We start from the raw sequence: 23,615 nt of genomic DNA on the forward strand, positions 1-23,615 counted from the left end.
ACATTCCTGGGCAATAAAGTGTAGCATCTTTCTTTGAAAGTTTTGGAAAACACATGTTTACCTTTCCCCGATAGCTGTGAGACTTGGAAAGACTGGGTAAAATTTTCTAAATGATCTAAGTCACTGAAGCACATTTGAAAGTACCATCTACCATGTCTATGAAAAGAAGGGAGAAACTATTATATTTCTACATAGGATCCCAAACACTCATACTTACCGATTGATCACTATATTGAGAAGTCAGGATGTCTGATAAAGAATCTGTTTTTTCACTGTTTGTAGAATCTTTCTTCCACTGTAAGTAGCTGAATTCACAATTTATTACTGTGAAACAGTAATTTGAGAAAGAATCTCTTAATACATAGATTTTTCCCCTTCTAGATTTCCAGCAAAACGTGAAGAGCACTACAGCCTTCTAGATCATATTGAACAAAATCATACAAATCCTCCACATTGAACATGTAGTCAATAGAAGCAACTAGATTCATGTGGTCTTCCCCCTGCTACCTCTCCATTGTGTTCTACACCTTTGTCCCTAATTGGGCTACAAGCTCTTTGGAGTAGGGACTATAATTTCCTGTACATTGTATGAACATGTAATGGGACCAAACCCTTCTCCACAAATCATGACTGGGTCCTCTCTGTGCTATTATTCTGCAAATATTAAAAAAACAACATTCTGCAGTTAGCATTAACCCCACAAATACATTCCATGGAGCATCTAGGTGATCAAATACTTTTAAGGGGTATCTATTTTGGGGAGGTTCACCTTTGTGCGTATTTCAGATGGACAAAGAATAACCAACAGCAGCTTCTGATCTACCTGTTGTCCACTTTACACAGCTGAGCTTCCACTGAATTTGGGGAACTTCAGTAGTAGCTTGATTTAGGGATAGTAAGGTTGGCAGGGAAAAAGCTACTAAACAAGTGCTAGTTACTGTCTCAGATAATTGGAACTAGAAAACGTAGTTGAGTAGCTGCCTGAGGCATTTCTGATGCTCTAATTGTGGCATCAATGGATCGCCATAGTTAACAAGAAAGTTTATGTTGTACACCAAAGGGAGAGCACTGCCTAAGAGATTTACTGCAAGCTTTGTCAATTAAATCCAGAGATCACATGAATGGTGGTAATTAGAGGATATTGTAGGAGAAAAAGCAGCCCAGAGTATAAAGACAAAACTGTGGTGCCTTCTTTGTCTTACACCTTCCTGCAGTGACAATATTCTGCCCCATCAGCATATGAAGACAGGTCTAGTCTTTCTAAGAAAATTGGGTCATGTTGGAGTCTTTACAGTTAGTGTGAACAAGTACAAGTCATGTGTAACATCTTATCAACTAGTTGTGGTGTGCCCGAAAGAAACTAGAGGTTTTACCCAAGTCCAGGTGACACAGTGTTAAACGTAGTTTGTCCCTGTCAATATTGACTGCAAAAGTGTGATTAATAGGTTTGTTAGTATGACTTCAAGGCAGTCTTTTAACATGACCTAGTTTTCTAGAAGAGATAAGCCCCAATTTACCAATGTATAACTACTTGCATTGTTTCTGAATTTGGCCGTATTATAATATACAAACAAAAACAAAAAAAAAATCAAAAAAAGAGGCAGATTTACTTGCCAAAACAAGTAACCATGCTATGGGTTCAATATTCAAGATGAGTTATGAAAAGGTCTACAGTTTTAAGATTTTATTAGGAATGCTTTATTTTTCAATTTCAAAGTTTGGAACTAGAATTTAATTTGAAAATAAATTGGACTCAGCATCATTAAAAGTCTCCAAGGCAGGAAAAAAAAACCGTAATCATAAGAACTGCAAGAAAACATTGCAACTCTGGAAACAAAAGGAAGCCCAAAAAGCACTTGCTGGTGTTCTTATGGAAGATGACTTGGTAAAACTTTTTGAAGTGCTTAGGTGACTTGGGAGGGTAAGTCCCAAAGTGAACTTTTGAAAGTTTTACTCAGTCTTCTCATTCATAGAAAACTTACTTTTTAGAGACTAATGTTAAGACTTCATATTTGAGTCTTCCATTTTCCAGAGATATTTTTAAGGCATAAATTCTACTTCAGCTGCTAAATCCTGTTTGCAATTTTCACCCACTTCATTAATATTATTTGTCTTGAGACATTTTCAACATAGCTGTATGACTTCAGCAACAGTACCTCAGTCCCCACTGTTAAAGATCTAATCATTATGGAAAATATCTAGAAAGTTACTTTAAATGAAAATCTCTACAGCTGCTGATGCTTTCTGGAGAATATGCAGTTTTCTGATGTCATTCATAATTCTTAGAATTCCATCAGCTACAGGAAATCTATGGTTTTAAAAACTCACATGTTCCATTTTGCTTTGTTTGTTCCTCAGTGCTGATGAGATTCTCTCTATCAGTCTTGATCTGTTGGGGTAAACTAATCTAAATTAGTGTTTGTTTTTTACAGATAAAAAAACAAAACCAGAACTCTTTATCCAAGAAACCCAATTTCTTGTATATGTTTAGGTAACAAAGCATTGAATAATGCTAATGACATATAATGTAGTTGCTCTCAGTGTATTACTGTAGTCAATACTTTGAAATCATTTACCCTGCTGCAAGCATAAAAGTATGCTCATTTACGACACATCTTTATTCCCTCAGTAATTAGGTACTTCTGTGGGTCCCATAATGAGAGTTTCTCCCAAGTACTTAAAAGCCCAAACAAACAAAGTCAGTCTTTCTTCCTTCTTTGCCCATAGTGTTTCATTAGTTTACAGAGTATGATCATGGTTTTTTACTTTCATCTGAACATTTGAATTTTGCAGGACCCACAAGCTCCTCTTTTCCCAATGTGCATGTCATGGTCCATTTTATGCTATGAGCTGACAAGAAAACACATTTGTATTTTTAGGTTACCCATTTATCTAAATAGAATGATGTACTTCAAAGTGCAATAATAGGATAAACTTAAATACTTGTATTGAATCAACTATGCAGGTAAACAAACCCATTATTAGGCAGCCAGTAATAGCTCAAGACCTCACCTTCTAAACACAAAAAGAAAAGGAGTACTTGTGGCACCTTAGAGACTAACACATTTATTAGAGCATAAGCTTTCGTGAGCTACAGCTCACTTCATCGGCCATTCTTTTGGGCATTAGAAAGAAACATTTGAAAGGGGCAGGGAACATCTTCTCTTTTGGTCAAAGTGCCACAGCATCTAACTTACATCTGAGCAGTCATTGAACATTAGAAGGAGAAGGAACATTTAATTACAAAAACCCATAAGAGAGCAGACATCAGTATTGCACTGTAGCATTAGCTTGAGTTCATGTCTCATATTCTGGTGGAAGACTAGGTAAACACAACCTGAATTTCTAGTGTAGAAGACTAAGAACTAGTCTATACTACAGGGGCTTTGCTGGTGTAACTAGACAGGTATAGCTATTTCAGCAAAGCTACCTAGCGTAGATGTAGTGTATGCCAACAGGAGTTTGTCTACCAATATAGCAGTCTCTACACTGAGGGTTTTGCTGGCATAGCTATGTTGGCTAGAATGTGTGGTTTTTCCCCATACTCTTGGCTAACGTATCTATGCCAGCAGAACTTTTTTAGTTTAAACCTGGCCTCAGTAGGGAGACAAGGAAAAGACTGCATGGTATACTAAGGCGGCTTGAAAGAATTTTCATAGCATCAAAAGAGGAAACAAACATTTTTCTCCTTCTCTGGTTAAATCTAAGAGCTGAGATCTTTCAGGACTAGTTAAACTTTTAACCAATTCATTTGAAAGTGAACCAGGAAGTTAAAAAAAAAAATCTTATGACTGTAAATGATTTTACAATAAAGTCAAAAATTAATACTTGCCATCATTTTGTCTTCTCCCAGAACTTCATTGAGTGTATTCAAAATATCAAATTTGGCATTGAAGAGAATTTTGATTTTTGTTACTTCTTTGCCATTGATCATAGTAGGGTTCTTCAGGTAAATTTTAACTATCTTTTCTTCATTATCCTCTATTTAAAAAGGGAAATTAGAATCTGGTTTAGAATTACACAGAAAGTGGCAGTATATCACTGAAATAATTAGCATGCCATTTTCCACACCAAGAGAGTCACTTTTGAAAAGTAAAAAAATTTTGAGTATGCATAAAGTTTTATCCTCCTCTCTTTACAGAGTACAAATAAGTCTATAACCACATCCTGGGCCTCTCCATAAACCAACCAGTGCACTCAGATGACACAGCAGCCCTCATGGAGCTAAATTCTATCCCATGCAGAAGGTTACAGAGTCCCCCTATGAGCCCTCTCTGCAGTCTTCCTCCTGCGTAGCTAAACAGTAGCAGCTAGGTCATGTTTGTGGCTTTCTACTTCACCATCACAACTAGGAGTCTTTACCCCCTAAGGGTCCATGTTTGCCCCTGATGGGAGGGAACCTCCCATTACATTTATGGGAGTAGGGGGAGGCCTAAATTAGCATTTATTGCTTCACAGTCCTGGCACATATTTGATCTCTATTTTAGTCAAGTACTCTTTGCTAGGTTAGGCTTAGAAAAAGTGCCTTTCAGGGCCCATTCTCCCTCCCAGTGAGTCTCTTTCCATTGAAGAAAGAAAAGGAGTACTTGTGGCACCTTAGAGACTAACAAATTTATTTGAGCATAAGCTTTCGTGAGCTACAGCTCATTTCATCGGATGCATTTCCATTGACTTCAGTTAGCATTACATTGGGTCCATGGGGAAGATAATACATTTTCATGATAGGTATTCATAACAGCAGACATTTGGATATACGCAAAATGCTTAAAGTTATTTCAAAAGTATGCTATTTGTTACTACAGAAGTGGATTGAACTTTATTTCAATTTTTATTTAAATATATTGCATAAATTTAAACCCTAAAACACTGAAAATTTTATGAGACTCTCAACCTCAAATTATGTTGCAAATTTTCATGTGTTCGAAGCTGACTACACTTGGCAACTATGATCCTGTTGGATGCTTCTTGGAAGTTCAGTGTAAGGTATTAATATAAACCTGCAGTTTCTTTTGGCTACTATTGATTGTAAAGATAATATCCTTTGTGTGATCTTACCTCTCAGACTGTAACTACTGACAGTTTCTGTTGGCAGTCTCACTGAGTCCCAAAGAGCACCCTAAAAAAGGATTTGGGAGTAAATTCTCTTCACGTATTTTAGCCTAATCAAAAAGCAATCAGAAGATAGGTTTACCTCAGTGCTGTCTATGTAGAAAGACACACACTGACTTCCAACATTGAAGTCAATCCAAAACTCCTCCAGTTTCTCATCTGATGGCTTCTTCACCTTAAGAAATAGAATAGCCATTGCCATTATTTCCAGAAGAGCCCATACAAAAACCACAGTACTGTTGTTCTCAACTGTGTTAACTAGCTTAACTAGACTTGCATTATCTTTATTGTGAACACTTACATTTGTTTCTAAATGGTATGAAGAGATGAACTACTAGCTTGTAACTGACTTACAACACCAGCAGAACCAGAAAATTACTGTACATTAGCCAAGGAAAAATAATGTTTACTCTCGATTGAAGTAAATACTGCACAATTGTTTTGTTCAAGCTTCTAGGAAGTCCTATGTATTTGTCTGCACTTATTAAGCCGAGCTGATGGTAGCCTCTTGAGACTAATACTTCTGTTACTTAGGTTAGTTTGATAACCTTCTAAGGAGCACAGTGCCAAATACTTAACATTCACTTACATAATTAAAGAACTGTGAAACGGAGCCATGATACAAGGATCCTTATGTGGATCTGTAGGGTAAGCTGCTAGCCTGTGATCTGTTCTGTGGGGGCAGAAAGGGCAAGGTTTGCCTCCGACACCCATTTTGGGAGGAAAAAATGTACAAGGGCAATCTCTGTTTTCCTCCCTGTTCCGTTCCTAGTGTTTTACTGCAGGAACAGGTGATCCATCTCATGGTCTTTAAGAGAGAGCCAGTCTATTCAGCATCTTTATTGTTTGGCTGAGACAAATGGTAGGTAACTTGCCAATAAAATGGAAAGAGAATAAAAACAGCAGGTTGGCAAAGCAAATGTACAGGATCATGCCCTTCACACAGTTGTAGGATGCAGCAGAACTAAATACCTTTTAATCACATGAGGTTATTTTGTCCATTTTAAAAAACAGTATAAGGAATGCATCAGAGTACATAAAAACACTTACCTCCTCCATGTCAGCAAAAGCAGATATACAGGGAAATGAATGAACTCTGCAAAAGAAGCATACTTGAACATAATAAATTGTTCCTGAACACAAGTCAGAATGGGAATTTAAATGAAAAACCAAAAACCTGAATGAGAGGTTAAGTCTCTCTAGACTTGTTGATCAAAAGACTAAATTTTCTAGCAGTCAAATAAGTTTGTTTTCCTTTAAGCACCTGCAATATTCTTTTAGGCAGATACTATACAGATATTGTGTCTTCATTCTGTCAGTAGATGAGATCAACTCTAATAATTTATTTTCAAGCGTAAGGTGACCCACTGATGGGCTACAGAGTTAGTTTTAAAATGTGTACTTTATAAATGAAATGGTGGCCCACAGGTCACACATTATCTTCTAAACAGCAGTAAGAAAAAAATACTAACTGATGAGTACAGATTAAAGAAAAGAATAAATTATCCCAGCGCCTTCTTTTATTAATATCTAAATAGCGTAAACAAATAATCTTCCAAAGGAAGTATCAGTAGTTCAGCACATTGGTTGCGTAACATTGAACTGAGAAAAAGGCTAGATAAATTTATAGGAGCCACTATGCACCAACAGGAGACCAACTGAACCAAATAGATTCTCACTCATTGGTAGCTTTTATAAATCTATGCAACAGACTTTTATTCTAGCTTATTCAGGCTCTTTTACCTCCCTCATCACTGCCGTTTCTTAGCACCTTTCAGGAGGGCATTAAGTGATGTGACTAGCATAACCTCATTACCAACGCTCAGAAAGGAAGTTAAACACATAATAAATGAATTCAGATTTTTAGATGTGAAAGTTTTCTCTTCCACCAAAATAAGTGCAGATACCAGGATTTGTAAAAGGGATTTATTAGCCACTCATTTATACCCATGTTGCAATTTACATACCACATAACCAAAGGTTTGGCAACCTATACATATTGGAAATAAAAATGCAATCACCGACTGTCCAGCAGGCCAGATACTACATTCCGTGTTCACTGTAGAGAACTTACCTTTTTTTATCCCCAAGTCTGTCATTTAGTTGATTGAGAAATTTTCTGCAGTCCTTCAAACCAAAGGAAAGCTTGTTACAAAAAAAAAATTAGTTACTGTTTACACTTGTAAACAATATATTGTTGGGCAAATAGTAGTGTGGTGACTAAGACCACCGACAGGATCACTGGAGCTGTCAGATGATCCAAACCCAAGCTGTTAGTATCGTTGGAGCTATCAGTTGATTCAAACCCAGTTTAGTTAAAGCCCACATAGGAACCACACACATCAGTACAGGAACACTTGCGAGAAGGGGAACAATTCAAAGGAAGAGAACATATTGTAACATCACAGGTCACATATTGTAACATCCAACTAATGTATATTCACTAGGGGGCTTAGTTTAGTTCCCACTGAAATCAATGGGAGTTGGATTGGGCCCATAATAGGAAAAAGCTCTTTACCCAAATTATATGTAGCATATCACATTAAGCTTCTGCTCAGTTTTCTTGAACTGTTTGACAACACTAAATGGCTTGTCATTTAAAATGTAATTCCCCATGGTTATTTATACTCATGTTCTATTTGAGCAATTTTCTTTACAGAAATAAATGTTACTGTTATGCTTTTGGCATTCATTGATCTCACTGAATTGAGGGCACATTACATGCCTGGGTAGAATGTTCCCACATGCTCACATCTTAGCATAATCTGTCCTCTTTCTGTTGTAACTGTCTGTACTACATTCACTTTCTACTGGTGGGAAAGGGCATTTTAGCTCTGATATAAAGCTTTGATGAATAAGTTAGGCCACTCTGGAATGACAGAATGCATGTAGAGAAGTCTTGAGCACAAGTTTTAAAAAAGGGCTTGATATTAGATGCAATGTTTGGATGTAGGCTTGACAAAACATATTTAATAGCAAATGACATGATCCAAATGGCTTGAGTCAGCTGTCCTTATTTACAGTGAGTCACATCTTACTCGCAATAGGACTACTTAAGAAGTAGAGTTGTGAGAATCTGGTCCTAAAGTATGATTTAACTGTATACGATCTGGTGCAAGAAGGAGACGGCAAGGCACAACTCTAACACACTTGTTCTTGTAGCCTCTATTCCAGGTGATTAATTCTAATATGTTCTAATATTAATATGATTATGTACTTTTTTAAAAAATGCTAACAATATAAAATTACTTCTTTGGCTTACTGAAGGATATCTTATATTAATACAATTACAATGACAATATAATTGAACCAATTTCTTACAAGGACATTAAAACATCTCTTCAACATTATCAGGAACTTTATATATACTAAACCCAGATTAAACTGACCCCTATATAGAAACGTCAGTTTTTGTTTTCAAAATAAAGACCCTTACCGTCTCAAAGTCTCTATCCTTTATCTCTTTGAAAGCTTCAGCAAGATAATCATCTTCAAACCAGTTGTAAACAAGGTCATCCCTCCATTTTTTTGTTATCAGCCTACATAGTGCTTCCGAAAGAGCAACCTGAAGGTCATAATCTACATATGATAAATAAAAGAATAGAAGCATCCCTCAAAAAAACCAGAAGGTCAATACGATGGCTTAATGAATATCAGCCTACTGCATTAAATTTTATCTTAAGAAGCTGGTGCTTTGATTCAGTGATAACAAAAGCCAAACTGTCCTGCAAAATATCACAAGCTACTCTGAGGTCTCATATACTTCCTTCATTTTATTCAACCAATTATTGAGCACTGTTAACTCTCTGTGCATGAGTGTCTGAAGACATTCCCTGAAGTAAAAAGGAAGAGGACTTCACCACCTCTATAAACTCCTTATGGCTGTTATTTCACCTGCCAAACACAGATACCTCAAAATGCTGTTATTACAGAGAAAAGCTACCTTTACATTATTTACTTGGTCCAATATAATAGCTTTGACAAAACAGATGAAACTCATAGGTTTTATTTTTAAAATGTTAAATAGGTAGACACACTTCTTAACCACTTAGCAGGCTAACAGAACAAAATGCTAACACCAGACGCTGTTCTCCCACTTTTTCAGTTTTGACTTGCTATACATTTTCTATGTATACCACAGCATAATCTTTCCTACCATTTAATTACTCGAGTGTTTTTAAAGTCAGTATTAGTAGCTTTTTGGTGCAAGAATGAACTTTTCCTAAAATGTATTTCATCTTGATTGTTGAGGAAAATAAAAATTATGTTCAAAAAGTTAAAAATACAATATGAAGTATAACAAAGTAACAATTCATTAGGGATTTTAGGGGGAAAGAGTTTCAATTTATGAAAATAATGACTAAGCATTTCTTACCACCAACCTCCAGAATTGTTTTTGCAAGATCTTTCCTGAAACAACATAATCCATTAATGTTTTTTTCTTTCCATTTTAATCCATTCAAAGCATATTGAATAGTAAAAAAATACACATTTTTTCTATGAAGTTGAACAAAAGTGCACTCACTCACTAAATGCTCATGATTAAAATAAAATGAGAAGCTTGCAACTTTTATCCACACTTGTACAATCCATCATCTTTTCACCAATTAGGATCTATCTATAGATGACAGCCTCATATTGTTGAAAAGCAAGTTACACACCATAACTAAATGCTTTTCTTGCTGCAACAAATGTTACAGTTGCTGTAGAGATACTTACGTAAGCGAACACATTTCTTCAGACATAGGAAATTTTCTTCTCTCTTCCCGTGGTACACTGTCCAGCATAGAGTTCAGAGTCCTCAAAGCCTTTTTTGCAGGGATTTTTTTGGGAGAGGTGGGGGAGGGAGGGAAGATGGTAGAAAGAGACAGTATGGAGAAGAGGAGAAATAAGTCATTAAAACATATTTTTATTGTTAACATTTTACATACGTTTGTATTCTCACTTGAGTCTCACCTCCTGCCGAAGTGCACAGCCAACATTAGTTTCAGTCACTAGCTGTCCAAGGTCAGGTAAGAATGAATCCAGCAACTGTTTCTTTCCTTGGGAGAAGAATCAAAGTATCAAAGTACATCTGGCGTAAGGCTTGTCCACACACACAGAATTGCACTATTTTAGCTATACCAGTATAGTTGAAACAGTACAACCGCCTAGCCTGGATGCAGTTATACTAGTATAAGGCGGCTTCTACATGGTAAGGTGAATAAGCTATGCAGATAGAGGTCTCCTTTATACAGCTATAACTGCACCCCTGCTAGAGGGGTTGTACCAATTTAAACTATTTCAGTAGAAAAATCACACCTCTAACCAAAATAGTTAAATTGATTCAAAAGGTGTGTAGGCCAGGCTATTAAACAAGCATGTTCTGAATAATGCGGTTTCTCCTCTGCTTTAAAAATAACAGGCTATAAGAGGAGTAAGCAACTTCTATTATTCCATGGTGATGCCCATATATATGTAATTCCTTTTTGCAATTCTTATTAACCCAGAATTCTAGTTTCTGGGCACAGACAAATTATAAAACTACACAGCCATTTTCAGTGGCAAATGGTCTTTTTTTTTTAAAAAAGTATTCTTGGGCGGAGAGGGGGAAGAGTTTGTCAGGGTTTTGACCATACTAACCCCATTTCAATAGTACCATTTACCTTGGAACAAGCTAAATACTTACTACAAACAATTTGAAACAAAATATTTCATTTTATTCGTAGCACTAGCAAGGCTACATGTTTTCAATATATCCCAATAGTTACTAAAAAGATTTAATACTCTTATTTGCATCTTACAGTAAAATTTCCTGTAAATAGTTATACATGTGGCTTTGGATGAACTCTTACTCATACAAGGTCTATTTTCCACCTTTAAAAAAAGAGATATAAAGAAAAGGTTACTGAGACATGTGCAGAATAAAAGTATTCTGGAAATCACTGACCTTCACTGTTGCATTTGCAAATGACCTGATGAAAAAAGGAGGAAAAAATCTAGATTACATACTGGATACAGTAATAATAAACAGTTTTAGTAAAGTGAACTGCTATGTGTTTATGCAGCCACCACCATCCCATTCACCCCTCACTGGCATTTCTGAGACACTTAAGCACACTATTAGAGTATAATTTCAATTTTACATCCAGATAAACCCTCCAGAAGTGCAGTTATGTTAAATTAAAATTGTTCAATAAAACTTATATATTGAGATTTGTAGAAGCACTTAAGGGAATCCTCAGGAACTTCAAAGGGATTTGGGTGCCTAATTCCCTGGTTCCTTTGAAAGCCCAAACCATAGTGGGAAAAAGTGTTATTTTTGCCATCTATTTGTGTATATACATCACTGAAACTTGTATGGTATAGTGCTAAATGTCATAACAAGACATTGATATCTGAAGAGTATCTGAAGTTTTGGGGGAAATTTAAGTAGTTTTAGAAAGTCAAACTGACCTGGTTTAAAGTGGACATGAAGGCTGCTATTAAAAATAAAAACAATTATATATAACAAATAGAAGAAAGGGGAAAGTGATAGTAATTAATAATAATAAATCAGAATTTGGGAATTATAGAAAATTGATAAGGGAAGCCAAGGGAGACACGGATAAATTCTTGGCCACAGAATTAGTGATAATAAGGAGTTTTTAAAAATATATTAGGAACAAACAGAATCCTGACAATGATATCAGCCCATTACTAGATGGAAATGGTAGAACTATCAATAATAATGTAGAAAAGGGGGAAATATTAAATATTTTGTTCTGTATTTGGGGGAAAACAGATGATATAATCATATCATATGATAACACTCTGTCCATTCCACTAGTAGCTCTGGAGGATGTTAAACAGAAGCTACTAAAGTTAGACTTCTTTAAATCATCCACTCCAGATAACTTGCATCCAAGAATTTTTAAAGAGCTGGCTGAGGAGCTCACTTCTTCATCAATGTTGATTTTCCATAATTCTTGGAGTACCGGGGAAGTTCCAGAAGACTGAAAGAAGCTAATGTTGTGTCAATTTTTTTTTAAAAGGGTAAATGGGATGACTTGAGTAATTATAGGCCTGTCAGCCTGACACTGATCCTGGGCAAAATAATGGAATGGCTGATATGGGACTCAATTAATAAAGAATATAAAAAGGGTAATGTAATGAATGCCAATTAACATGGGTTTATGGAGAATAGATCCTGTTAAACTAGCTCCATATCTTTTTTTACATAAGATTACATGCTTGGTTGATAACGGTAATAGTATTGATGTAATAGATTTAGACTTCTGTAAGGCATTGGACTTGGAACTGCATGACATTTTGATTAAAAATTAGAATGATATAAAATTAATATGGCACACATTAAATGGATTTAAAAGTGCCTAAATGATAGGTCTCAAAATGTAACTGCAGACAGGGAATTCTCATTTAACAAGTGTGTTTCTAGTGTGATCCCACAGTGGGTCATGGTGAGCTCCCAGGTGACACTGTGGCCAAAAGAGCCAATGAGATCCTAGGATGCACAAACAAGGGAATCTTGAGTAGGAGTACAGAGTTTATTATACCTCTGTATTTAGCATTGGCAGGACCACTGCTGGAATACTGCATTCAGGTCTGTTGTCCACAATTGAAGAAGGATGCTGATAAACTGGAAAGGATTCCGAGAAGAGCCACGAGAATGATTGAAAGATTAGAAAACATGTTTTATAGGGCAAGTCTACACTGCAACAAAACTACCTGTGGTTGGCCTGTGTCAGTGGACTTGGGCTCATGGAGCTCAGACTTCAGGACTATAAAGTTGCAGTGTAGACATTCGATTTTGGACACCTGGGCTCCAGCACACTCCTGAACACCTACGGTGCAATTTTATAGCCCCACTGAACGAGCCCAAGTCCACTGATATGGGCCAACCATGGATATTTTATTTCAGTGTAGACATTCATAGGGATTAGATTCAAGGAGCTCATCTATTTAGTTTAACAAAGAGAGGGTTAAGGGGTGATTTGATTACCATCTATAAGTATTTACATGGGGAACAAATATGTAATAATTGGCTCTGGACTCTAGCGGAGAAAGGTGTAACATAATCCAGTAGCTGGAAGTTGAAGCTAGATAAATTCATTCTGGAAATAAGGCATACATTTTTAACACAGAGTAATTAACCATTGGAACAATTCAGGAAGGGTCACAGTGGCGTGTCCACCACTCAATTTTTGAAGTCAAGATTGGGTGTTTAAAAGATCTGCTCTGGGAATTATTTTGGGGAAGTTCTGAGGCCCATATTATAAAGGAGGCCAGACTAGTCCTTGGAATTTATGAATGGAGACAAATGAAGGAACACAAAATGAACTGACCTAAAAAATGAGGATAGGAAGACAAAGAAACCAGAATATAATGCATTTATGTATTTTTAATTTAAAAAATATATGAATTTCCCCCTGCACCCCCAACCATGCATAAATTATGGATACAATTCCACTTCTGGGTTTATTAGTGGCCTGAACAAGAAAATTTAGCTCCACCAAAGTATCTTTTATAATGTCTTAATTATAGAAAGACTTCAATTAAGATTACCTGCAATTGCTAATTGTGCATTTACTGTGGTCAAAATAGGTTTTGACATGTAGACTTCACTGTACAGCTCAGCTCATGTACAGCAAAATAGGGGATGGCATTTTCTATATACACATATATTGCAAGATAGTTTATACAAACCATTTTCCAATTCTCAATAATAGAAAAAAAATGCTTCTTTTCTGATAGTCAAAGCCTTACCAACCCTAACTTAATAATTTTAATCACATTTGCAATGAAAATGAGAGAAATTAGAACGGATTGAAGATTGAAATTTCTAAACCACAGAAAATTCTGATATTTCAACATTTGTTTTTGTCCTGAATTGGGGATGAAAAATCAATTTGTGTGTATGTAGTGGAATGTTCAGAAAAGTCTATTCAACAATGCTGAAAATTTTTGTTTAGGCCTGATTCAAGATTAATTTGTCTGTCCCTGAATGGCCAGACTACATCCTCTGTTATTCACTGTGATCACAGGACTCCCATTCTATGTTATGACAGTTAAAGAAAAGCGGAGACCATGGTGCACCATTGGAGATGTAGTCTGGCCAGGCAAACCAGAGAGAGAGACTGGCGTAATCAGTCACCTTCACTACAATTCTCATGAGGTATTGCAGCAGCTCAGGGAGACAGATTACATGTCTCATTTTGGCTTGGGTCAACATTTCAGTTAGTCAAACAGAATTGAAATGTTTCAGTTTGGATCAGCCTGACATGAAATATTCTCTTTTCATTTCTGGGAGAGGAGGGGTACAAGAGTGTCAACAAAAATCAAAACTTTCTAGTGGATTTGTTTTATTATTATTATTTTGCAGGATCTACGTTTTTAATCAAAAAAACATTGATTGAAAATTCCCAGCCATCAGGTATGGTTAAAGGGATCAACAGACAGAACATTTAACTTCCTCTAGAAGTATTAGATAGGTTTCCCATCAGGGCACAAAACTATCTGTTCATAAAAGTTAGCACTAACATGTATTAAAATCCAAATTAGTAATAGCCACTCCATTCTAATGTCTCTTTTTTTAAAGGAGGAGGTTTTTAAGAGATGCCTCCTTGACTACCTAGGATTGTAAGAAATACTCATACTCAGTTATAACCTTTCAAATTGCTATTACACATTAGGAACATCTCAAAATTTGGAACACATTCATGAGGGGAACATTCAAGGAAAAGGCACAACACCAGTATGCAAGTTCTGTGTTTATGTGCTTTTCTGCTTGTTTTCTTAGCTACAACAGTCCTTTATCTCAGATGTATTTCTCAAGAAACAACAAAAGGGTGCCAAAAGTTTCCTTAGTTTTTTTCCCCTAAGTTCGTTGAGTTATTTAAACAAAAATGGTGTTCATTTCGTTAAAAAAAAAAAAAGAAAAGAAAAAAAGGCAAATTCAGGTGTTTCTTTTCTACAATGGTGGTGCTCTGAAAAAATAAACTGCCTTTCTAGTAGGTTGCCCTAGGATCCATTTCAAACAAGCTTACTGTAGCTCTTACTTCTTTTTACTATCTACCCGCAGCTGCACCAGTGCAAACCCATAGTTCAGTTTACCTTGGTGCAACACAATTTGCACAGGTGCAGCGTACCCTGGTCTCAAAACCATACAATGCTACATGGTATCTGTAATATGGAGTTACACTGATACAACTAAGACCCAGATTTTTAAAGGTATTTAGGCATTGCTGTGCTCAGTATTGCAACATTTAATAGATTTAGGAGCCTGAGTAACTTAAATTGTTGCAGTAGAAGATCACCAGTAAGTGGGGGGGGGAAGGGGTGTCTCCAAAGAAGAAAGCAAACTGATTTTTGAGTGTGTGTACTTACCAATGCAGAGTCAAAGAAATCTTCCACAAGTCTCAGCAGAGATTTATTCTTTGCTGGCTCTATGAGGATCAAAAATTCTCTTGCTCTTTCAAACCAAGATACCATGTAAAAATTAAAATAATTAATAAAACAGAGATTGCTAACAACAATTCAGTTGTATGGATTTTCACCTCAGGTGCATCAGCGGCTTGATATATTACACGAACACACAGGATTGCTTGATCACTGAGCTTAGCAGTGCCACATTACATTAAAGGCGACTCCTAAGTGGAATTAGTAGAATCCCATCTTTTTAACAGTACTTTGTGCTAGTATTATTATTATTATTGCCTCCCCCTGCACCCACTCGTTAAGAAAAAAAAGTAACAATGAACAGCAGTTTCTTTTTTCAGCAACTCACTTTTCCTCTGCCTTTATAATCCCATGAAATCTACATCCCCACTGCATCTGACCCCTGCTCTGCTGTGATGCTCCAGCACACACTATGCTGGTGACATTATAGCTATTGGGGAACTCTTCTGAAAGAAGTTTTTTTTTTTTTAAATTCTCTACTGATGGTTTTGCAACATCTCTTTATTTTATAAAGAAATGCTGTTAAACCATGTCAAATAATACACAAAAGGACACCTCTCCATCCTGTATAGGTTACAGGGAGATCTAGGAATCTGTAGAGGTTTTGTAGTAGGTATTTGTAAGGGCTTTGCAGAAGCTAGTTGGCCAGCCTGCAACAGTGGATTGCACATTGCAGAACCTAAAAGGAATCAGGTGAGGAGAGAAATAATTTCAGCTCACATGCAGACTGTCCCTCTTAACCTGGTTAATGGTAAGTATTCAGCACATTGTTTATAAAAAGTTTTTAAAAGTAAGACTGCATTCTTTTAAATACTATATAAATAGTATAAATAGCAATATATACTAATGTTTCTATTCTAAGCAATGCAAAACAAATGTAATATTTAACTGAAATTGAAGACAAAGCAATTTAAAAAGCCCTCTTCATTTCATCCATTAAAAATTATCCCTGGGATTTGATTTCAGAACAGTGAAGAAGTCACATCCTAATGTTTTCTCTAAAATAAAAATAAATAAATTTCATCTCAACAAATGTCAGTCATTTGATTACAGAACTAAATGTGAATATTATACTTATCTTCGGTATCAGCCCTTGCTGAATAAGCAAGCTCGCCCCTTCTTGAGGATCACTTTTAAAGTACATCTGAATGCATTTCAACAACAAGGAAACATTTTGGAATTCATTCTTGTCCAACTCCTATAAAACATGTTCCACCATATTTTCACTAACGTAATTGTCTAAGATAGTAATTATTTAATCTGAGTTTTAAAATTATACAGTATAAATTATGCTACTTGCCTTTTTCAGCACTTTGTCAAGTTGGTTAAACAATTGTTTGCTGTATTTTTGAGGAGAGTAAATTTCTTTTTCTTCAAACAATTCATTTATTTTCTGAAATCCCTTTCCCTTAAAAGCATCAGTTATGAGTGATTCAAGCTGCAGAGGAAACCATGAAGAATGATTACTTTGAAAATAATCTTTATTCTTTGAAAAAAAATGTAATTTATATTTCATAAACATAGCTTATCTTCCCACCTAAAGCTATTTTAATTGTTGTAGTGCTTGTTATGACACGGGGGGAGGGGGGGGGAGGAGAACGGGACCTTCAATGGGAATTAGAGCAATGGATTTTTAACTTGTATATCACTTCCTGTAAAAACATGGGCATAAATTTTAAAAAGTGACTAGTGATTTGGCATGTTTCAATTTTTCAGCATTTAACTTCAGGCACCATCAAAGGGCCTGATTTTCAGAGAGTGGATACTCATAATTCTTCCAACTCAGACATTTCTTAACTCATTTTATCACTTCTTAGCATTCTCTAACCAAATGATGAAGTTGATAGTCAGTTATCTACTTGACTTGTAAATACTGCTAAGATACCAAAATTAACTGATGCCACCTCCATTTAAAAATTTACTTTTTCAAAAAACTTTGGTTTTTATATACATTGCCTGTGTGTGTGTGTGTGTGTGTGTGTGTGTGATCTATATCTAAATCACACACAGTTATGCAGATGCCTGTGGCCCTAATCCTGAAGTCAGGGGTCCTGTCCAGGCATATCTGAACCCATGGATGGAGCTCTATCCAAGTACATCAGATAGATTCACTAGCACAGACCAACTGCAGAATTAGGGCCTACATTTGGCTCATAGCATATTAGCCCTCTTGCTAAATGTTCTGTTGCATATACAAACTGATGGAAATGGAAAATGTATGTCATTATTTATTCACTTTTTTGATCACATAAAATTAGGCATTTGAGAGTATGTTGAAAATGGATATATACAAGATCATGTCAGTAATGGCTGTTAAAAAGAAGGTGAAACAGTTTGTAGAGGGTGATTAAAAAGTATTTACGTAGTATTCTGTTCTGGATGCCATGTTTTCCTTTATCTCACTGCTCTGTTCTTGACTTTCTTCCTCCTTTAAATGAAAAGGACAAAACAGCACTCATTGCTGCTCAAAACGTGAAAAAATGTACTTGGTTATCAAAATCTCTTTTGATCAGCTGTTTTTACTTGCATATTTTTAAGACACTATTTCAAAATTTCTCCCCAATCTTTCAAATGACTATTGCTTAAAACTAATCACAAACAAAATTATAAATATGGCAAGCCAGGTTCTTATTCCATTACAGATCACTCTGCAAATATGCAGTTTTACAATCAAATTCTAAATTCAATTATTCCCTCCCTAGCCCCATCATAAGAGTTTCCACAACTGGGGGGGAGGGGAGAACTGCAGCAGCTGGAATGGTAACAGTCCACCAAAACAAAGATAACCACTGTATGTGGAAGAAAAGCCTTGCTACTAAGTCACAGAACCAACATAAGTTTTATAGTTACCATTTCCCAAATTCTGTAAATGAAAGTGTACCACAATTAATCTATATTTAATTTTGCTCTAAAAACTACAGAAATCTTAATTTAAAAATAATCTCTTCCTCTCCCCATCATCATAACAGTTGGGATGAAGTGAGCTGTAGCTCAGGAAAGCTTATGCTCAAATAAATTTGCTAGTCTAAGATGCCACAAGTCATCTTTTTCTTTTTCTGAATTCAGTAGTAGATTTTAATATCCAAGGACAAACAGGGAAGGGCTCTCGGCTCTGGAATTCATTTCCCTGATTCTCTTACAGGGCCAAAAGCTTTGGGCCTTTCGGTCACACCAAAGACTAGAAGCACTAAATTGAAGGCTAGTTTTTATAACATAAATAGCCTTTACCAACACCATGATTCCTGCACCATATTTTTGTTTGTTTAACCAGAGACAGATCTTTGCAGTGGGGACATCTGAGATGGTAAGTCAACATCCTTACAGTGCAGCCCAAGAGAGACATGGGACAAAAAGTTGCAGTTAAAACTGCATGGGCTAGCATGCCTACAGGGATCTTTCTTTGCCTTGGGAGTGGAGGTGGGATGGAGAAGAAGCATATAGTTTGAAAGGGATGAACAACAGGGATCAGACCTTAAAACTAGGCCACTAGATGGACACCGAGGGCTGGGGGCGAGGGGTCAACCGATTTTAAAGCCAGTTAGAGGGCAGGAGCCCCTTTCCCAGGCAAAGGGAGGGAATTGGAGAGGGGCCCAGGGCAAAAGACCGGTCCCTTTTGCACTTGCGGGGAGGAAATTTGGAAAAGGAGGAGCCAGAACCCCCTTTACCTGCCACAAGAGGCAAGGGACAGCCCCAGGGGGCGGTGGGAAGAGGAAGGAGAGAGAGAGAGAGAACGAACACCCCCCGGCAGGCATAGGGGGAGACAGATAAGCCCCCATCAGCTAGGCCAGCTGATCCATGGGGCAGGAGCATTTCCCGGGCTCGACCCCCCGCCCCTCGCTCGCTCACCTTCAGCATGGTGCAAATCCCCCAGGAAGGGAAGAGGCGACCGCGAGCCGCGCCAGCTGCACCCTTAATGCAGCCCTCGTGTACTGCCCAGGTGCAGCTGCTTACGGAGCCCGGGGCGCCCCCTGCCTCGCTCCAGGGGACAGCTCGGCTTGGGCCGGGGACCCAGTCCCGGGGAAGGGGAGCCCGGAGAGATTCCGCCGAGGGCGCTGCTCGCTACGGAGCGTGTCTGCAGCCTGAGCAGCGGGCACGGCGCTTTGCGCCCCGCCAGGGGCCCGACCCCGGGGAGCCCGCTGCAGGCGCTGCATCGCAGGGAACTTGCAGCGAGGGCTGGTTTCCGCGGCGGAGGGAGTAGAAAGGGTATTTCTCCCTTCCACGGTAGGGGCGTGTGGTTTGGGGGCAGGTTCCCCTCCGCTAAGCGAAGGGAGACACGGAGGCTGCAGCAGGACCGCAAGACTTGACCAGTGATTTGCAAACTTGTGATATGGGGGGAGCATTGTAACTGTGTGCAATGAATGCAGCACTATCTCACGGTAGGTCACTAATTGTACAATTACAGATGTTTTGAGGGTAGGGAGAGTCGGACAATAGAGAGCTCATGTAGATGCTACGGCACTAGCCTTGGAGATGCAACCAACTGCCGAACAAGGAGCCTAAACGCCAATCCTTGGCTTCTGTCGCACTGCTCATGAATGCGGATTACTCCCAGCCGTTAGTTTAAGGAAGCGGCCCAGGCATTTGTAATAATACTTCAGAACTAATGCAATTAAAAGCTAACTCCTGTTCAAACCCATGAAATACTTTGTAGGATCAAGGCCTTAGATTTGAAAATACTTCAAGCACCTGCCTGACTTTATTTATATGGGTCCCATTTAAGTCAATATGTTTAAGTAAATGGATGCAGGTGTTTAATTGCAGAATTAGGCTTTAACTGGGTAGGAAGAGAAACAATGAAACCGACTCTCCACAAAGTAAACAAACTGGGAAAGAGGAGAAAATATTTTTGCTAATCTTTCAGGTTTAGAAACCTTAAAGGCCACTTACAACTATACTAAATAAAAAATGTGCAGACTATTTCCAAATTGACTGTATTCTTTCAAAGCTGATACTAAATACATAACACATGGGAGACCGCTAGGTGGTATTCATAAACTATTCAGGAGGGGCCTGAAAACTTTTTTTTCTTGTAGTAAAATAAATATACATTGGGCCTGATTGCAACTCTGCAAAGTAGCAAAATACTACTAAATAAGAGCTTTCCACTTACACTGACAATCGTGTTTTACATGCACTTTGCACAGGTGCAAATGACTGCAGGGGCTCAAGGCAGTGGTGAACCAGGCGCCTTGATTACAATTATTTCCCCCGTTACAGCTGCCCCCGCCGCGGGGCGAACAGTCTCACCGCGTTTTCGCAGGCACTTCCCTTCTCCAGCATTATTTTATTTTGAATGACTGTTCAGTGCTTTCCTTCAATGATATGGCCATGCCGGGGGAGGGGAAGTGCTTGACATTTAAACCCACACCAAGAGGAATTAACGATCCACGCCTTCCTGGACAGATCCTCTCCGTCCCCTCAGCCGCCTAACAAAGGAGCAAGGGCCAAGGGCGTCTGTCCCGCAGCCCAGCTCAATCCACGGGAGCCCAGGGCAATCTGTGCCAGGGACGTCTCGGGGCATCCTCTCTGGACGGAGTCGCTCCGCAGGCTTCTCGCCCTGCCATCCCGTCTCAAAGGGATGGGGTCCTTAGCGCATGGGGCTCTGCTGTAAAGTTAGGGCAGACTCAGACAGCGAGAAGTTTCCCGTGGGCTTCCTGCGGCATCGGCTGTGAACTTGCTTGCTCCCCGGAGAGGATTTTCCACGATTTTAAAGCCACTGGCACTAGAGACAACTAACCTTCCCTCCCAGCACCGTTGAGACTGCAACGACTGCTTCTACAAGTGGGGCTGGGAGGGGTTCTCTGACCCTAATTGTTTTGGACCCAGGGCTGCTTCGGTTAATCAATGGCTGCTTTGCTATTGACTCAATTTCTTGGAGTGTGGAAATTGCCTAGTTAAGAAAGAGCGCTCTTATGAGCCAGATCCGGTAGTCTTAACTCTGGCCAAAACACCATTGACTTCACTGGAGAGTTTCGCCTGTGGAAAGACCGCGGGCATCTGCTCCTACATCTTACAAATGCTTCGCTACAGCTGGCCGTTGTAGCCCGGGGATGGTTATGCTGAGCATTAACAACTACAATTCTTTCCCTAATCTCTGTCAGATTTTAGGAAAGAAAATCTCTCCTGAACCCATTAGAGGAGGGAACCGGGGCCTTTTCTGTAATGAGAAGGAAGAGTCTTCTTTTGCAGTGGCCAGCTCAGATCGGAATTATTTTTGTGTGAAAAATATTACACCACCCCAAAAGTTTTATACAGCTAAAAGGACACACGATAGACAGTTGAACAAAGTGTTAAGGGGATTTTTTTTTTTTTTTGAGTGCCGTTGTGAGCAGAAGAGGAGAAGCAGGACGCTTGCTGGCTTTAGGATTTATTTTCCTATTTAAAGGACCAAGGGAACTGCCATTAAATTAAAGCGAAAATGTTGTATATTTCACAGGTGAACGAAAGCGGAACCTAGTTAGCCATTCGGAAATTCTGTGGCAAGGCACACAACGGTTTCACGCAGATGTCCAATTTCCTTCCAGCTAAAAGATAGAGCTGGCTTCCAACGTCTCCATAATTTTAAGCGACAAAAATGTTTTACTTATTAGGTTTTCTAATGAAAGAGTAAAAATAAAAAAGTTCTTTCTTTAAAGCACACCAAGTATTGTCATGCAACGATAGTACAAGTTCCACGGAAGACGCTGCTGCACGTTGATGAAAGTAATCGTTGTTTTATTTCTTAACGTAGAGCAGTGTAACCATTTCGAATAAGGACAGGTTTCAGAGTAGCAGCCGTGTTAGTCTGTATCCGCAAAAAGAAAAGGAGGACTTGTGGCACCTTAGAGACTAACAAATTTATTTGAGCATAAGCTTTCGTGAGCTACAGCTCACTTCATCGGCTGCATGCAGTGGAAAATATCCAATGAAGTGAGCTGTAGCTCATGAGAGCTTATGCTCAAATAAATTTGTTAGTCTCTAAGGTGCCATAAATCCTCCTTTTCTCATTTCGAATAAGTGTGTGTAGAAAGGACACAGATATGAATAGTACAACAAATTAATTCGTAAGAGCAGCATTTTTTTCCTTGGTATATATGCATAAAGCTAAAGAACAATAGTGATAAGTACCACTCCCAAGCGGTCTTTTCAGATCGTAACAAACTTGTTTAGACATATTTGAAATTAGAGGTTAGTGATCTGAATTTCTTTAATACATCCTAGTTGTGTCAAGCTGCAAATAGTGAGATATGAAATAAAAAATCAATCCCATTGAACTCCTATTGAGTTCAATGGTCAGGATTTAATACTATGTCCGCTTATATTTGCGGAAAGCACCTCCGGATAAATGAGGATACGGATAGCCGCTTGGGTGATTGTGTGTCTTGGAGAGACTGCCGGGGAGATGAGCAGTAACCTGGTTCCTGCAGCTGGAACCCCTGCGTAGCTGCAACCACACAACAGAAAAGGCAGATCTACTCGAGCACGATTCCCATCGGTTTCCACGGGGATTTTGCCTGAGGAATGATGGCAGGATGAGGTGGCTCTGCTAAATAGGAAGATATTCGCAATCGCAAACCCTTAGTTCCTCTACAAACTGTATCCTGCAGCAGCTCGAAAAATGATCGGGTGTACTGTGCGGAAAAGACACCTATTGCGTTTAATTGTGAAGGTATCAGCTTGGAAATAAATAAGGAATACATTGTCAAAGAATGATTTCAGCTGAAGCGTGTTCTCCAAAGAGGGTGTTTTATCGTGTAGGTCTGGCGCCCTGTTAGGTTAGAAGAAATGAGTATGTTTCACCTGTATCCATTCTTCTCTGATGTTCATTAGGAGGCTTGGAACTTGGGAGAAACAGATTTGTAATGTAGAATCCAGCCGGATGTGTGTTAAGCAGATGGAATTCCTTCTGAATAACAGACTGACCAGATTTCCCACAAGACAGGGGTAAACAGCAGCTCCTTCACAAACTCAGGGGGAAAGGAAGTGGAACTATTTTTGCAGTGCCAAATTTTAAATGACTACAAGGAAACACTCGAAGTGTTTTGAGCTACTGCTGACTGCGATAGCAGCAAGTAGAGACTCCCAACCTA

General features: G+C 38.3%; 1 protein-coding gene and 1 long non-coding RNA gene across 4 annotated transcripts in view; one reads left to right on the plus strand and one right to left on the minus strand.

The window, feature by feature from the left end:
- SYCP2L (synaptonemal complex protein 2 like) overlaps window positions 1-20,152 on the minus strand; it is a 52,005-nt gene extending 31,853 nt beyond the window's left edge. For 2 of the 3 annotated variants that reach the window (XM_043508338.1, XM_043508335.1), the window contains exons 1-17: window positions 19,393-19,472; window positions 17,909-17,974; window positions 16,847-16,984; window positions 16,625-16,744; window positions 15,475-15,579; window positions 11,039-11,063; window positions 10,066-10,151; window positions 9,829-9,917; window positions 9,485-9,519; window positions 8,546-8,688; window positions 7,184-7,236; window positions 6,160-6,205; window positions 5,192-5,284; window positions 5,056-5,116; window positions 3,833-3,981; window positions 2,329-2,389; window positions 218-324 (exon numbers count right to left, since the gene is read on the minus strand). In XM_043508338.1, coding sequence (XP_043364273.1) covers window positions 218-324; window positions 2,329-2,389; window positions 3,833-3,981; window positions 5,056-5,116; window positions 5,192-5,284; window positions 6,160-6,205; window positions 7,184-7,236; window positions 8,546-8,688; window positions 9,485-9,519; window positions 9,829-9,917; window positions 10,066-10,151; window positions 11,039-11,063; window positions 15,475-15,579; window positions 16,625-16,744; window positions 16,847-16,984; window positions 17,909-17,974; window positions 19,393-19,401 — 1,386 coding nt within the window. In that variant the 5' untranslated portion in view covers window positions 19,402-19,472. Of the gene's footprint in view, window positions 1-217; window positions 325-2,328; window positions 2,390-3,832; window positions 3,982-5,055; window positions 5,117-5,191; window positions 5,285-6,159; window positions 6,206-7,183; window positions 7,237-8,545; window positions 8,689-9,484; window positions 9,520-9,828; window positions 9,918-10,065; window positions 10,152-11,038; window positions 11,064-15,474; window positions 15,580-16,624; window positions 16,745-16,846; window positions 16,985-17,908; window positions 17,981-19,392; window positions 19,473-20,015 lie in introns of those variants that run through there. The other variant, XM_043508337.1, reaches the window with a different exon arrangement.
- Window positions 20,153-22,910: 2,758 nt separating this feature from the next.
- Window positions 22,911-23,572, plus strand: LOC122458771. Its single transcript, XR_006279010.1, has 2 exons — window positions 22,911-23,062; window positions 23,356-23,572. It is a non-coding gene; the product is annotated as an uncharacterized LOC122458771 (long non-coding RNA).
- The last annotated feature ends 43 nt before the right edge of the window (window positions 23,573-23,615 follow it).

Source organism: Dermochelys coriacea, chromosome 2 (genome assembly GCF_009764565.3).
Source record: "Dermochelys coriacea isolate rDerCor1 chromosome 2, rDerCor1.pri.v4, whole genome shotgun sequence".
NCBI lineage: Eukaryota > Metazoa > Chordata > Testudines > Dermochelyidae > Dermochelys > Dermochelys coriacea.